The sequence below is a fragment of the Oncorhynchus keta genome, chromosome 28 (genome assembly GCF_023373465.1).
Source record: "Oncorhynchus keta strain PuntledgeMale-10-30-2019 chromosome 28, Oket_V2, whole genome shotgun sequence".
NCBI lineage: Eukaryota > Metazoa > Chordata > Actinopteri > Salmoniformes > Salmonidae > Oncorhynchus > Oncorhynchus keta.
The window spans coordinates 28594237-28608378 of record NC_068448.1 but is presented as its reverse complement, the minus strand read 5'-3'; the positions used below and the strand labels follow the sequence as shown (position 1 = coordinate 28608378).

Here is a 14142-nt window from a genome sequence, read left to right as displayed (position 1 = left end):
GTATAACAGATCTACCAGAGCGGTGTTATGGCCAGGTGGTTGATTCATTTTCATCCTGGAAACGAGTTGACACAAACACAATGACTGCCAAGGTATGATAAAATTATTTTTTAATACATCTGTATACTCCATATAACAAAACTCATATTGGTTTAATACTGGTCATTGACTTTAAACTTTACAGTAAAACCAGTCACTCAAAATAATGGTATTTTCATGATAAACCGCATAATCATAAATGGCCAATTGTGTTACTTACATTTTTTGGGTACAAATTCGAGAAAACATACAAAATTAAGTCTTTATTTAAACTATTTGTATCCCTGTCTCTCCGTGCTCAGGGCTGCTGCCGGAGCAGGGTGAGATGGTTGTGTTGTAGCGTGCGCAGCTCCGTAATTCTCCCCAACAGGCGCGCGAAGCGCTGGGCTCCCTGAGGGCCCTGGGCTCCACACCAGGCTCCGCACACCCTGGACAGCAGCTCCAGGATCAGCTCCTGTAAGCTTTCCACACACGTAACCGCCCGCAGCGACGCTTCGTCTGCTAACATATACAGTAGATGACAGAACGACATATATGAGTTTGTCATCACTATCTGGGCAAGCTAGAGGAGATATTCAGACACTCTCAATAAAAAGTGTGTCTTTATTCATAAAAACATACTGTGTTATGTGTATTAAAAAGGTATTAATAAATACATTTAGCTTTTCATACTGTCATGTGTCAGGAATAGAGAGCCAATCACCTGAGCATAGCAGTACTGTAGCAGTGAGCAGGGCATATTCAGCCTCGGTCACCCCCAATGCTGCCATGCTGTGGAAGAAGTTGATCACCGGCCCGAGCAGGTCCTCATTGATTCCTGCACACAGACACACAAGCTAAGACACACAATTGAAGCATAGAGTAAAAACACATCATTTCCTTTTTTGCCCCATTGCAACACTTCATTCTAACTTCTTTGAAGGTTTTAGTTCACTATTTTGAAGTTTTAGCATATTTTCGACTTACGTGTTTTGGTTTCATCCAAACAGTTTTTAATAAGTGGTTTAGCTGGTTATTTAGCAATGTCCAGATTCTCCGGGCTAGCATATTTTTTTGCCTGTAGTGGAAAATAAGCTAAAACATTAAAAAAATGACCTTATCCGTTGAACCTCTCTTCAAATAGTATTGCAAATAAAGCTCGTAAGATGGGATACCATGGTGGTGGATATACTGTATCTAATAAGGACAGTGTGCCTTACCTGAGTTTACAGGGCCAGTCCCGCTATGAATGTCTTCCTTCATTTTCAGACAATGATGAGTTGAGATGTTGAAAGGCTGTAGTGCTTGTAAAATAAGGGGGGGGGGGGCGATTAGCTCTATGTCATAATCGTCTCGGTTCCATTTTCATCCCTGTCATCTACCTCTTCGGTATGCTGAAATGGAGCCAGGCCAAATGACTCTGACACCCATAATCCTCATGGTGGTGTAGTGGTGTCAGTACCTGAACTACAGGCTGCCGGGTTTTGGGTGAACTGCTGCGCTGAGAGCAGAAACATGACTTCCACAGAGGAACTAGAGAGGAGGGTGCTCTGGTCGGAACAGTTCAGGAGCTCAAAGCCTACACGGACACCAGACGCTAGATTAGTTAATACTGCAGGAGGTCATCCAGAAGCAGAAGGGGCCACAGAGAGAGAAATACTTTTTTAAAATCTGAAAACATATGGTAGCTGAAAGCAAAATGATGTATGCTTACGAGGTTTTTGCTTTCCATTTGACCTGTTTCGTTCTTTCATATCAGTGCAGAAACAAGAAAGGAGAGGAAGCTGATGTACGAGATGAGGCCCAACTCACCAGGTACACTCTTGGCAAACTGCAGCAGCCTCTGAGAGGGAGGGGAGGCCACGTCCATTAGTCTGTCTCCACCATCCTCTGTACAAGTCCACTCAAACACCTGCAGAAAAAATGCCTGAATAAGCTCTCAATGAGATGGGAAGGAAAATGACAACACATCTTTCAAATCTCAATCCACGGACAACAGAATTACTATTCTAATCAGCAACCCACCCTACAGTGTACAGTGTACTGCGCCCTGTACTGCCGAAGAGCCTCCACTATCCTGTCCAGCACATGATTCTGTTCTCTTGACAGATTTGCAGACACCACCTGTCAAGGAAGGAAATGCATCACCAACAGATTAGTTGATTGCTTAGTGAAATTATCATTCTGAAACAGACTTGGAGTATAAGCAGGGTTCGTACTACAGGACGACCACATAAGAAATCATTCACAAGTGTTTCAGGCTACTGATGGAGCATTCCAAAGACATATGCATTAGCCTATGAAATTATCTGATTGGTCCAAGAACGTAAACTGGAAGTCCAAGAAAGTCATATGGGAGAGGGCCACATATGAACCAAAGTAAGATAACTTGGGGTCTGAGGAAGAGACCCGGGTACTATAGTGGTGCAATCCATTCTACAAGATGATCATCCAAAGGTCTGTAACTATTTAGACACTTGGATATTTGCTTTGGACAAATAATATGATCTTGGGGTATCTTTCAAAAACAACAAGCTACAATGTCTTCCCCATTCATAATGTTCAAGAAAGTTAACCAAAACACTTAAGGTTAGAAAACTAGATGAAAAAGTTTGAATGGAGGAGAGAAGAAAGGGATGTACATGTCCTAGCAGCCTGTTGGTGGAGCTGACGCTCCTGCTCTCCATGTTCTCCTCCTCCTCAGGCCCTCCGCCTCTGTGCTTGGCTCCCTTCCTCAGCCTCTTTGACTGGCACTGCACCTCCGTCAGCAGACCTGGCAACACAGCTGCCTCTGTCAGACTCACATAGGCAATTATCTTTCATTTATTTGTCCTTTATTTAACTGGGGGAGATGTATTGAGATATAGAACATTTTTGCAAGGGATCCATGTCCAAGGTATTTTGGTTGTCTTAGCAATGAAATATGTTTAAGCCTGCCTGACTTTAAATTGGATATATGGTCACTGGTCACGATTCTTGATCTTATTGCTATCGGACTTTGTCGTTATTCACATCACATTCAGTTCAAAATAGTTCAAATATCCCTACTGTCACACCTTGATCTGTTTCACCTGTCTTGTGCTTGTCTCCACCCCCCTCCAGGTGTTGCCCATTTTCCCCATTATCCCCTGTGCATTTATGCCTGTGTTTTCTGTTTGCCTGTTGCCAGTATGTCTTGCGTCGTCAAGCCTACCAGCGTGTTTTCCCGTACTCCTGTTTCTCTTTTGACCACTCTGCCTGCCCTGACCCCGCCTTCCCTGACCCTGCTCTACCTGACCCCGCCTGCCCTGACCCTGCCTGCCCTGACCGCCGCTCTGTACCTTACTGACTCTGCCCTGGATTACCGACCTCTGCCTGTACTTGACCTGTCGTCCGCCTGCCCCCTGTTTTTTTCATATACATCTGTGATTCAAACTGTTTGCATCTGGGTCTTATCCTGAGTTCTGATACCTACAGGCATTTTGTTATAGTATGTTCCACTCACATTCGTCTAGCATGCCCACAGCACGACATTTACGCAGGCGGCAGTCCTGGCACTTCCTCCGCATGTACATGTCCATCTCACAGCCTCCGCCACTTTTACACCGGTACACTGCTTTCTTTGTCACACTCCTTCTGAAAAAACCTGAAGCACAGGAGTACAGTAATGACAGATTATGACATGGGTTTGAGTAGCAACCACCTCTAGTTGGGGTCCAGATAAAGTTAATCCAGATAAAGTTTCCCATTCAAATTATAAACACATATTCAGACAGAATCAGAAGTAGCAGGCTCTGTGACAAAAAAATCAGATTGACCCTCCCAAATATTGTTGTAAACTTTGATTAAAACACTGCCTCCCCTACCTTTGCAGCCTTCACAGGTGAGGGCATTGTAATGGTAGCCAGAGGCTTTGTCTCCACACACCACACAAAGCTCATCCAGGCCCCTCACCCGCCCTCCAGGGCCCAGCCTGGTCTTCTTGACCAGGGGCAGACCTCCACCACCCACCTTCCCCAGGCCACCACACTGGGGCTCTGGGCTGGGCTCGCAGGGAGCCTCCAGGCAGTGGGGGCTGTAGGGGTGGGTGTAGGGTGGGTGGCACAGCTGGGAGGACGGTGGTTCGTAGACAGAGAATTGCAGGTTGACGGGGCTGTACTGCTGTTGGCTGAAGGCTAGGCCCTGTAGGTCTGGCTCCTGGAAAGAGTAGCCCAAAGGGTCCCCTAGCACATCTGTGTGATGGGATAACAACACAAAATTAATGAAGTGTTTTTGTCCTGGTCACTCCGGTTAAGTTTACGTGCACCACAGGAGTGGATTTGGGAACGTCTAGTGGCTAACCTAGAGGGTCCACCGGCACATATTACTGAATAAATTCATTTTTCTACCAGAGCCATTATTACTGTCAAACTTGTTTTTAAGTCAAAGTGCATCACAAGAATGTGTCCACAATCTTACGTGTATTTTATTTGTCCTGTGGGGCGTAATAAAAAAACATCACAGCAAGACCTTGTGAACCAGTTTGGACTGTGGAAACAGGATGCAGCTGAGAGGTTACAGTGTTGTTTATGAATTTGATATTTTTTATAGAGTTTTATTCAGTGTTTTATGGCCGTGTAGATTGGTGTTTGACTGAATGTTTTGTGAGCGTATCGGGGTGGCCGGTGGAGCTGTGAACATTTTGTAACTTCAAGCCCCACTTCCACAGAGGGAACATGTGTCCCCTGGCAGCTCTTCTGAAGCACATCTGCATTATAAGGAGAAGAGCTGGTCACAGATCAGCCCTAAATCAGTCACTCTGATCAGGAAGATCTTCTTCCATAACCTGAGTCTCTTGGCGTTTTATTAGTTCAGAAAATAACTGAAATAGTGAGAGGTTTCTTCTTTTAAACACAACAAATTGAATGATTATGACCAACAATGACTAGAAGTTCCATTCTTTCTCAAAATGCATCAATACTAGGGGTTGTACACATTACATTGTGCTCAGGTGCACTTCGAGTGTCTTCTTACCATATAAGCATGGATATTTGTCCACAACTCTGATGCCCTGACATGGACTGAATACCACAGTGACTTATAGAGTCCAACCTCTGACCCCAAATTTCTGAATGCCAAAACTCACCCCATCCTCAACCACAACCTTCCTCACCCCTCTTCTAGAACCTTGACTCACTCAGTGATATGTGAGGGTCAGTCAGGTGAGTGGTTGAATTTGCTATAAGTGTGGTTGAATTTGCTATAAAGATGCATCTAAACTACAAACTTTAACTTAACTCTCTCTTTCTCTCTCTCTCTCTCTCTCTCTCTCTCTCTCTCTCTCTCTCTCTCTCTCTCTCTCTCTCTCTCTCTCTGTCTCTCTCTCTCTGTCTGTCTGTCTGTCTGTCTGTCTGTCTCCCAGATGTTTCCTGTCCTGGTGAGAATGGAGGCCAATACTGAGCTTGTGCTTGTGTGACAACGCTGTGGTGTGCTCTGTTTGTAAACCGTTTCAGCACTGTCTAAACACCCGGGCCTCCCTCCTTCCCACGCACACTAACACTACCCCCCATCATGTAGCTTGTCATATCCATCCATCCAGCTAGGAGAGGAGAAGACAACAATGTGAAGAAAGAAGCCCCATAGTTCGGATTAGGCCATAACTCTCCACTGCAACCATTATAAATAGCCCCTCTTTCCAATGACATTTTTTTGTTAGCTAACATCCTGTGTATTGGAAAAAATACAAATAAAGACAGTTATTTTCTAAATGTATAAGGTTAGACCCACATTATGTATCCCTACAAGTCTCCCTTTCTAATCTGCAGGCCATATGGCACTAAACATTTGAACAAAAAAGCAACACACAAACTAAAGCAGAACATAGCAAGCATAAACATGTGGAATATAAATGTCTAATCATGACATTTTGATTCAATTAGGTCATCACCATACAATTACAGGGTATGTATCAAGATAAATTGTGTTTGGATCAACATACCATAGTATTGCAGACCATTTATAACCCCTACAAAATCTGACTAGATCATTTTAATATAATTGCAGACAGCCCAGATCAAAAGAGTCGCTCACCGTAGTACTGCAGAGGCTCGGAGATGCCGTATCCATCAAAGGCAGAGAGGTAACCACCGGCAGACATGGTCATCTCCGACTCACTCCACTCTCTCATCTGGACAGCTGATCCACAGTCAGTCCTTAGAAACACCCGCTTAATCTATTGACACACACACACAGGGAACCACACATCTGAGGAATCTGCAACTCTCCAAACATTATTTTATATCTACGCTGACGACAGGTCTCCTCAGTCTCCTAGCTGTGATATCATTGCCTATTTTAAACGACCCTCTATGATGCAACACTAAAGGTTACTGCTGTCCACTGTGGAGGCGTGCAGCTGAAGTCTGTGGCAGTGTGATGGATCTCTGCTCCTCTGAGAGGCATCACGGGGAGACAAGGGACAGTGATGAGAGTGTGAGAAGAAGAGAGAGATGGGACTCATGTCCAAACAGCTGCCCTGGCTGAATGTTCAGAAGGAAGACAGAGGTCCTGTCAGATGGGGGCCTGTCCCTGGTGGGGAGCTTAGGTTTGGCCTGGGTGGATGGATCCCACCCCACCATGGAGCAACACGGACCCAATAATCACCCACCTGAGTGTTTGTGTGTCATGGGAGAGGAGATCACAGAGTTGGATCAATGATTTAGCTGTAGCTGGTAACTGCTATTTTGTCTCTGTACCAACAAAACTTGACATGACCAGTGGTCAATCTTTGTAATATTTCTTCTATTTTCCATAAACATCCTGATAACTTTAATACTCTTCCCCATCTACACTACACAGTATACTATTACTATGCTGTAGTTACTCTCCCTGGGTGGGTAGTGTGTGTGTGGGTGTGCACACGCGGGCTTATGCATGTTTGTTTGTAAGAGTGTATGTGTATTAATATATGTGTGAGCATGTGTATATACACTACTGTTCAAAAGTTTGGAGTCACTTAGAAATGTCCTTGTTTTTGAAAGAATAGCACATTTGATGTCCATTAAAATAACATCAAATTGATCAGAAATACAGTGCAGACATGGTTAATGTTGTAAATGACTATTGTAGCTGGAAACGGCAGATTTTTTATGGAACATCTACATAGGCGTACAGAGGCCAATTATCAGCAACCATCATTCCTGTGTTCTAATGGCACATTGTGTTAGCTAATCCAAGTTTATAATTTTAAAAGGCTAACTATTCATTAGAAACTCCTTTTGTAATATGTTAGCACACTGGCCTTCTTTAGACTAGTTGAATATCTGGAGCATCAGCTTTTGTGGGTTCGATTACAGGCTCAAAGTGGCCAGAAACAAAGACTCATCAGTCTATTCTTGTTCTGGGAAATGAAGGCTATTCCATGCAAGAAAATGCCAAGAAACTCGTACAACGCTGTGTACTACTCCTTTCACAGAACAGTGCAAACTGGTGCTAACCAGAATAGAAAGAGGAGTGGGAGGCCCCGGTACACAACTGAGCAAGAGGACAAGTACATTAGAGTGTCTAGTTTGACAAACAGATGCCTCACAAGTCCTCAACTGGCAGCTTCATTAAATAGTACCCGCAAAAAATACCAGTCTCAACTTCAACGAGGTGACTCCCAGATGCTGGCCATCTAGGCAAAGTTGCAAAGAAAAAGCCATATCTCAGACTGGCCAATAAAAATAAAAGATTAAGATGGGAAAAACAACACAGACACTGGACAGAGGAACTCTGCCTAGAAGGCCAGCATCCCGGAGTTGCCTCTGGTGTTTGCGGGTACTATTTAATGAAGCTTTGGAGCCCCCAGGGCATTTATGCCACTGCTTTGTTTGTATTGCGGTTAATATTTGACGCCGGGCAGATTTAGAGTTTGGGGCTTGGATGCCCCTCCAGAGTTGACTGGGTCGAGTTGAGCCCTGATGAGAGAGAGACCCTAGATTTGCCCTTACCTCTCCCTGATTGGGTTTGACATGCAGCTTGATTCTAGAGAACTTATGGTGTCCTTCCCACCCTCACCGCATTCCTCAACTGTCTCATTACACTGACCTGTGCGTGAACCAAGCCGAGCAACAAGCAGCATTTCATTTAATTAGACTTTATCTATCCCACGTGTTGAGCATCTATGCTGAGCAAGCAGTGCAAATGAGAAGGTACACCATACGTAGGATGCATACAGTATATACACACACGCATAACATGAAGTGATAAAAGTAATAATAGTTTGGTGACTAATTAGTTACAGATATAGTATCTTAATTTGATCACTCTGTTCTCGCTGCAAATTTTCCTGCGTTGCAGGACATTCAAATGAGCCTTGTGATTTACATAAATTAATTGAAATCCCGCAGTTCTCTTTCTCTTTCGCTAATTCAAACGCTAAAGCACCAGACAGAATAAATGTCCTACTACTGTAGGTACTAATGAGACATTCAAAAGTACAAAAGTGTATCTGAAATGCAGCCCTACATATCAACAATCTTTGTTTTACATATACTGAACATTTTTTTTTACGAACATGTAAAGTGTTGGTCCCATATTTCATGAACTGAAATATAAAATCCCTGAAATGTTCCATACACACAAAAGCTTATTTCTCTCAAATGTTGTGCACAAATGTGTTTATATATATAGTGAGCATTTCTCCTTTGCCAGGACAATCCATCCACCTGACTGGTATGGCATATCAAGGATCTGATTGAACAGCATGATCATTACACAGGTGCACCTTGTGCTGGGGACAATAAAAGACCACTCTAAAATGTACAGTTTTGTCACACAACACAATGCCACAGATGTCTCAAGTTTTGAGGAGAGTGTAATTGGTATGGTGACTGCAAGAATGTCCACCAGAGAGGTTGCCAGATAATTTAATGTTAATTTCACATCCGCAGACCACATGTAACCATGCCAGCCCTGGACCTCCACATCCTGCTTCTTCACCTGCGGGAGAGTCTGAGACCAGCCAGAATAATTTCTGCACAAACCGTCAAACCGCCATCTCAGGGAAGCTCATCTGCATACTCTACGTCCTCACCAGGGTTTCACCTGACTGCAGTTCAGCCTCATAACCGACTTCAGTCGGCAAATGCTCACCTTCGATGGCTACTGGCACGCAGGAGAAGTGTGCTTTTCACGGATGAATCCCGGTCAAAACTGTACCAGGCAGATGGCGTAGTGTGGGCGAGTGGTTTGCTGATGTCAACGTTGTGAACAGAGTGCCCCATGGTGGCAGTGGGGTTATGGTATGGTCAGGCATAAACTACAGACAACGAACACAATTGCAATTTATCTATGGCAATTTAAATACACACAGATACCGTGACGAGATCCTGAGGCCCATTGTCATGCCATTCATCTGCCGCCATCAACTCATGTGTAACGGCGTTCGTTCGTCGAAAGAGAGTCGGACCGAAATGCAGCGTGGTGGTTACTCATGTCTTTAATGAAAAAAGCGATACGTGAAAATACTATACAAATACAAAACAACAAACGGAACGTGAAAACCTATACAGCCTGTCTGGTGAACACTAACACAGAGACAGGAACAATCACCCACGAAATACACAATGAAACCCCGGCTACCTAAATATGGTTCCCAATCAGAGACAACGAGAATCACCTGACTCTGATTGAGAACCGCCTCAGGCAGCCAAGCCTAAACTAAACACACCCCTAATCAACCACAATCCCAATGCCTACAAAAACCCCAATAAGACAACACAATAAACCCATGTCACACCCTGGCCTGAACAAATATATAACGAAAACACAAAATACAATGACCAAGGCGTGACATCATGTTTCAGCATGATAATGCACGGCCCCATGTCGCAAGCATCTGTAGACAATCCCCGGAAGCTGATATCTGCTGCATACTCATCAGATATTGTCACCCACTGAGCATGTTTGGGATGCTTTGGATCGCCTTGTACGACAGCGTGTTCCAGTTTACCCAAATATCCAGCAAGGAGATGTGTCGCGCTGCATGAGGGAAATGATGGCCACACCAGATACTGACTGGTTTTCTAATCCACGCTCCTACTTGTTTTGTAAGGTACAGTTGAAGTTGGAAGTTTACATACACTTATGTTGGAGTCATTAAAACTATTTTTTCAACCACTCCACAAATTTCTTGTTAACAAACTATAGGTTTGGCAAGTCAGTTAGGACATCTACTTTATGCATGACATAAGTCATTTTTCCAACAATTGTTTACAGACAGATTATTTCACTTATAATTTCCTGTATCACAGTTCCAGTGGGTCAGAAGTTTACATACACTAAGTTGACAGTGCCTTTAAACAGCTTGGAAAATTCCAGAAAATTATGACATGGCTTTAGAAGCTTCTGATAGCTTCTGATAATTGACATCATTTGAGTCAATTGGAAGTGTACCTGTGGATGTATTTCAAGGCCTACCTTCAAACTCAGTGCCTCTTTGCTTGACATCATGGGAAAATCAAAAGAAATCAGCCAAGACTTCAGAAAAAAAAACTGTAGACCTCGACAAGTCTGGTTCATCCTTGGGAGCAATTTCTAAACGCCTGAAGGTACCACGTTCATCTGTACAAACAATAGTACGCAAGTATAAACACCATGGGAACACGCAGCCACATACCGCTAAGGAAGGAGACGCGTTCTGTCTCCAAGAGATGAACGTACTTTGGTGCGAAAAGTGCAAATCAATCCCAGAACAACAGCAAAGGACCAGGTGAAGATGCTGGAGGAAACCGGTACAAAAGTATTTTCATCCACAGTAAAACGAGTCCTATATCGACATAACCTGAAAGGCATAAAAAGCTAGACTACGGTTTGCAACTGCACATGGGGACAAAGATCATACTTTTTGGAGAAATGTCCTCTGGTCTGACGAAACAAAAATAGAACTGTTTGGCCATAATGACCATCATATGTTTGGAGGAAAAAGAGGGAGGCTTGCAAGCCAAAGAACATCATCCCAACCATGAAGCACGGGGGTGGCAGCATCATGTTGTGGGGGTGCTTTGCTGCAGGAGGGACTGGTGCACTTCACAAAATAGATGACATCATGAGGAAGTAAAATTATGTGGATATATTGAAGCAACATCTCAAGACATCAGTCAGGAAGTTAAAGCTTGGTCGCAAATGGGTCTTCCAAATGGACACTGACCCCAAGCATACTTCCAAAGTTATGGCAAAATGGCTTAAGGACAACAAAGTCAAGGTATTGGAGTGGCCATCACAAAGCCCTGACCTCAATCCTATAGAAAATTTGTGGGCAGAACTGAAAAAGCATGTGCGAGCAAGGAGGCCTACAAACCTGATTCAGTTACACCAGCTCTGTCAGGAGGAATGGGCCAAAATTCACCCAACTTATTGTGGGAAGGTTGTGGAAGGCTACCCGAAATGTTTGACCCAAGTTCAACAATTTAAAGGCAATGCTGCCAAATACTAATTGAGTGTATGTGAACTTCTGACCCACTGGGAATGTGATGAAAGAAATAAAAAATTTAAGCAGAAATAAATCATTCTCTCTACTATTATTCTGATATTTCACATTCTTAAAAAAAAGTGGTGATCCTAACTGACCTAAGACAGGGAATTTTTACTAGGATTAAATGTCAGGAATTGTGAAAAACTGAGTTTAAATATATTTAGCTAAGGTGTATGTAGACTTCCGACTTCAACTGTATCTATAACCAATATATGCATACCTGTATTCCTAGTAAATCCATAGATTAGGGCCTAATTTATTTATTTAAATTGACTATTTTCCTTATATGAACTGTAACTCAGTAAAAATATTTTAAATTGTTGTAAGTTGCGTTTATATTTTTGTTCAGTGTAGCATAATAACACAAGATTGATTTTAGTCTCCACTATGAAGTACAAGTGTATCCTGGACTATAGTTTACTGTAGCCTATCAAAAATTATTTTGTTTTAGAAATTATCACTTTTTATCATCAAACTCTGCTGCTCTTCCTGCTGCAGGACTATTTTACTCCTGCGACAAAACGGGTCAAATTAAGATCCGACGCCCTCCCGGGTGGCGCAGTGGTTAAGGGCGCTGTACTGCAGCGCCAGCTGTGCCATCAGAGTCTTGGTCGGTAGGGATGTCCTTGTCTCAGACCGTCTCTGTTACAGTAACTCGCAATTTCTCTCCATAGCTCCCAATAAAGCAACATCACATTAACATTGTGTCAACTTTGGATCCATCTAATATCACTTCATCTGATACCTAGGAACAACTGACTAAGGTCCCCAATGTAGAGAAATCCCAATTATTACATTTATCTGATCCCTCTTGGTCATTGTAAAAGTAAATGAACAAATCCCAGGAAAGACTTCTGTTGTTATGTTCCTCTGTCATTTGTATTGTTACATTAGTCATGTCCTCATATCCGGCAAAACAAGCCCTTGATATCCCTCACACTGCAGGATAACGGAGGGAAGGACTGCATGCACATTCATTCCTTTTTCCCATCATATTTAGTGATGGGGACAATTTATTGGAGTGTATACATGTGGACATGGATCTCCTAGTCTGGCCTAGTTGTCACTTTGTTGGACAAGGACCTGAGCATGTTGCACATCCCCAAGGGAAGCTTTTTGGAGGAGGAGGAGGATGCGGAGGTGAAGGAGGAGAAGAAGGAGGAGGGTAGGGTAAGGGTGGGCTTAAAATATTTACCCTTAATTCACAAAAAATGTGGACTGAAGGCAGTAAGCACACAATTAATGTATTTCTCTTTCTTTCATTCAGCAAGTCCCCCTGCTTCTCTATTTATCGCAGCACACTGTTTGCTGGTAGCCTGATTCAGATAGCACAGTGTTTACTGTGTTTACAGGGAACTTACGTTAGATTAGAGTGGCCTTGCAGGGAGGGCCAGTAAATGGATTTGTGGGTAAAGTCCAGTGCTACATTTGAGGGGTCAGTGTGTGTGTGTGTGTGTGTGTGTGTGTGTGTGTGTGTGTGTGTGTGTGTGTGTGTGTGTGTGTGTGTGTGTGTGTGTGTGCGTGCGTGTGTGTGTGCGTGCGTGCGTGCGTGCGTGCGTGCGTGCGTGCGTGCGCGCGTGCGTGCGCGCGTGCGTGCGTGCGTGCGTGTGTGTGTATTAATAACATAACTACTAACATAATATTCACAATTAAAATATTTACAGTTTTAAATTACAGTTTACCTTAATGTAGGGCACTGTTGTCGCTTTAGAAAACTTGAGCTAACACAACTGCAGGTTTCAGAAAATGCTTCTCTCTCAAATGGATTCCACAGAATCAAGATTTTGGTTTTCCCCCCTACATACTGTAGATGCAAGCTTAACAACTATATTTTCGTTATCCATTACTTGTTTGTAACAGCAGGTCTTAAAAACCTTGATAAAGGTGTTAGGCTACTGTTGTCAGGACGGAAAGGACACAGAATCATGTTAAAACACTGGCTTGACACGGTGGCAAAGATATTTTTTAAAGTCCAAGTGTAACCACCAAACCTCTCTAACCTGTCCAATGTCAGTTACTTCTTGCATGCATCACTAATGTGTAAAAATAAGCATAAAACTACATTTTAAAAACAGTAGACAGTTGTTTACCCTTCCAAAGCACACTGTTAAAACTTCTATATCTCTCTGTAAGGCAGCAAGATGCATTATGGCTCCTTAGCACTTCATCTATCAGGTAGCAAGTTTCTCAAGAGAAGTAGGACACTGCTGAGCTTCTTCACATTAACAAGAGGACGCATTCTAGTGGCTTTGGGGACAATAATGGTCAAACTAAGATTTCCAAATACACAGTCCATAGCAGAGTTTGAATAAAGGTTCATATTAAAATAAGGCTATTACTCTTCATCCAGTAAAATGTATTAAAAATAGTGATATGAACTCACCAGCGGTGGTCTTCTTTCTCGTGTGTTGACTCTTCTGATAGCCTCTTGATTTGTCCTCCCCTTACATTTGTAATGTTGACTGCAGTCCAGCCTCTGACACCCTACACTTGCCAAACATGTACACACACACACGCTAGACACACTTGCGCATACACACACTCACAAGTACAAAGAAGAGATTTCCCTCTCAAACAAAAGACAGGACACAATATCATAAACATCGTATGAGGTAGATTAGGGTATTAAATTCCATGGATTTCTTTCAAGA

The 14142-nt window shown here is 43.1% G+C and overlaps 1 protein-coding gene across 2 annotated transcripts; it reads right to left on the bottom strand.

Annotated features, from left to right (window-relative positions):
* Positions 1-93: 93 nt before the first annotated feature.
* LOC118360973 (bile acid receptor-like) lies at positions 94-13948 on the bottom strand. 2 transcript variants are annotated; one of them, XM_035740608.1, is made up of 11 exons: positions 13875-13948; positions 6067-6208; positions 3864-4229; positions 3503-3643; positions 2661-2791; positions 2044-2142; positions 1831-1930; positions 1481-1597; positions 1239-1322; positions 743-856; positions 94-540 (listed from the first exon to the last, which is right to left on the bottom strand). In XM_035740608.1, exons 2-11 carry the CDS (start codon positions 6161-6163, stop codon positions 338-340), a joined length of 1452 nt encoding a protein of 483 aa, XP_035596501.1. In that variant the 5' UTR covers positions 6164-6208; positions 13875-13948; the 3' UTR covers positions 94-337. The 2 variants fall into 2 exon arrangements, with proteins under 2 accessions (XP_035596501.1, XP_035596502.1); XM_035740609.1 differs by having other exon boundaries at positions 94-537.
* Between the last annotated feature and the right edge of the window lie 194 nt (positions 13949-14142).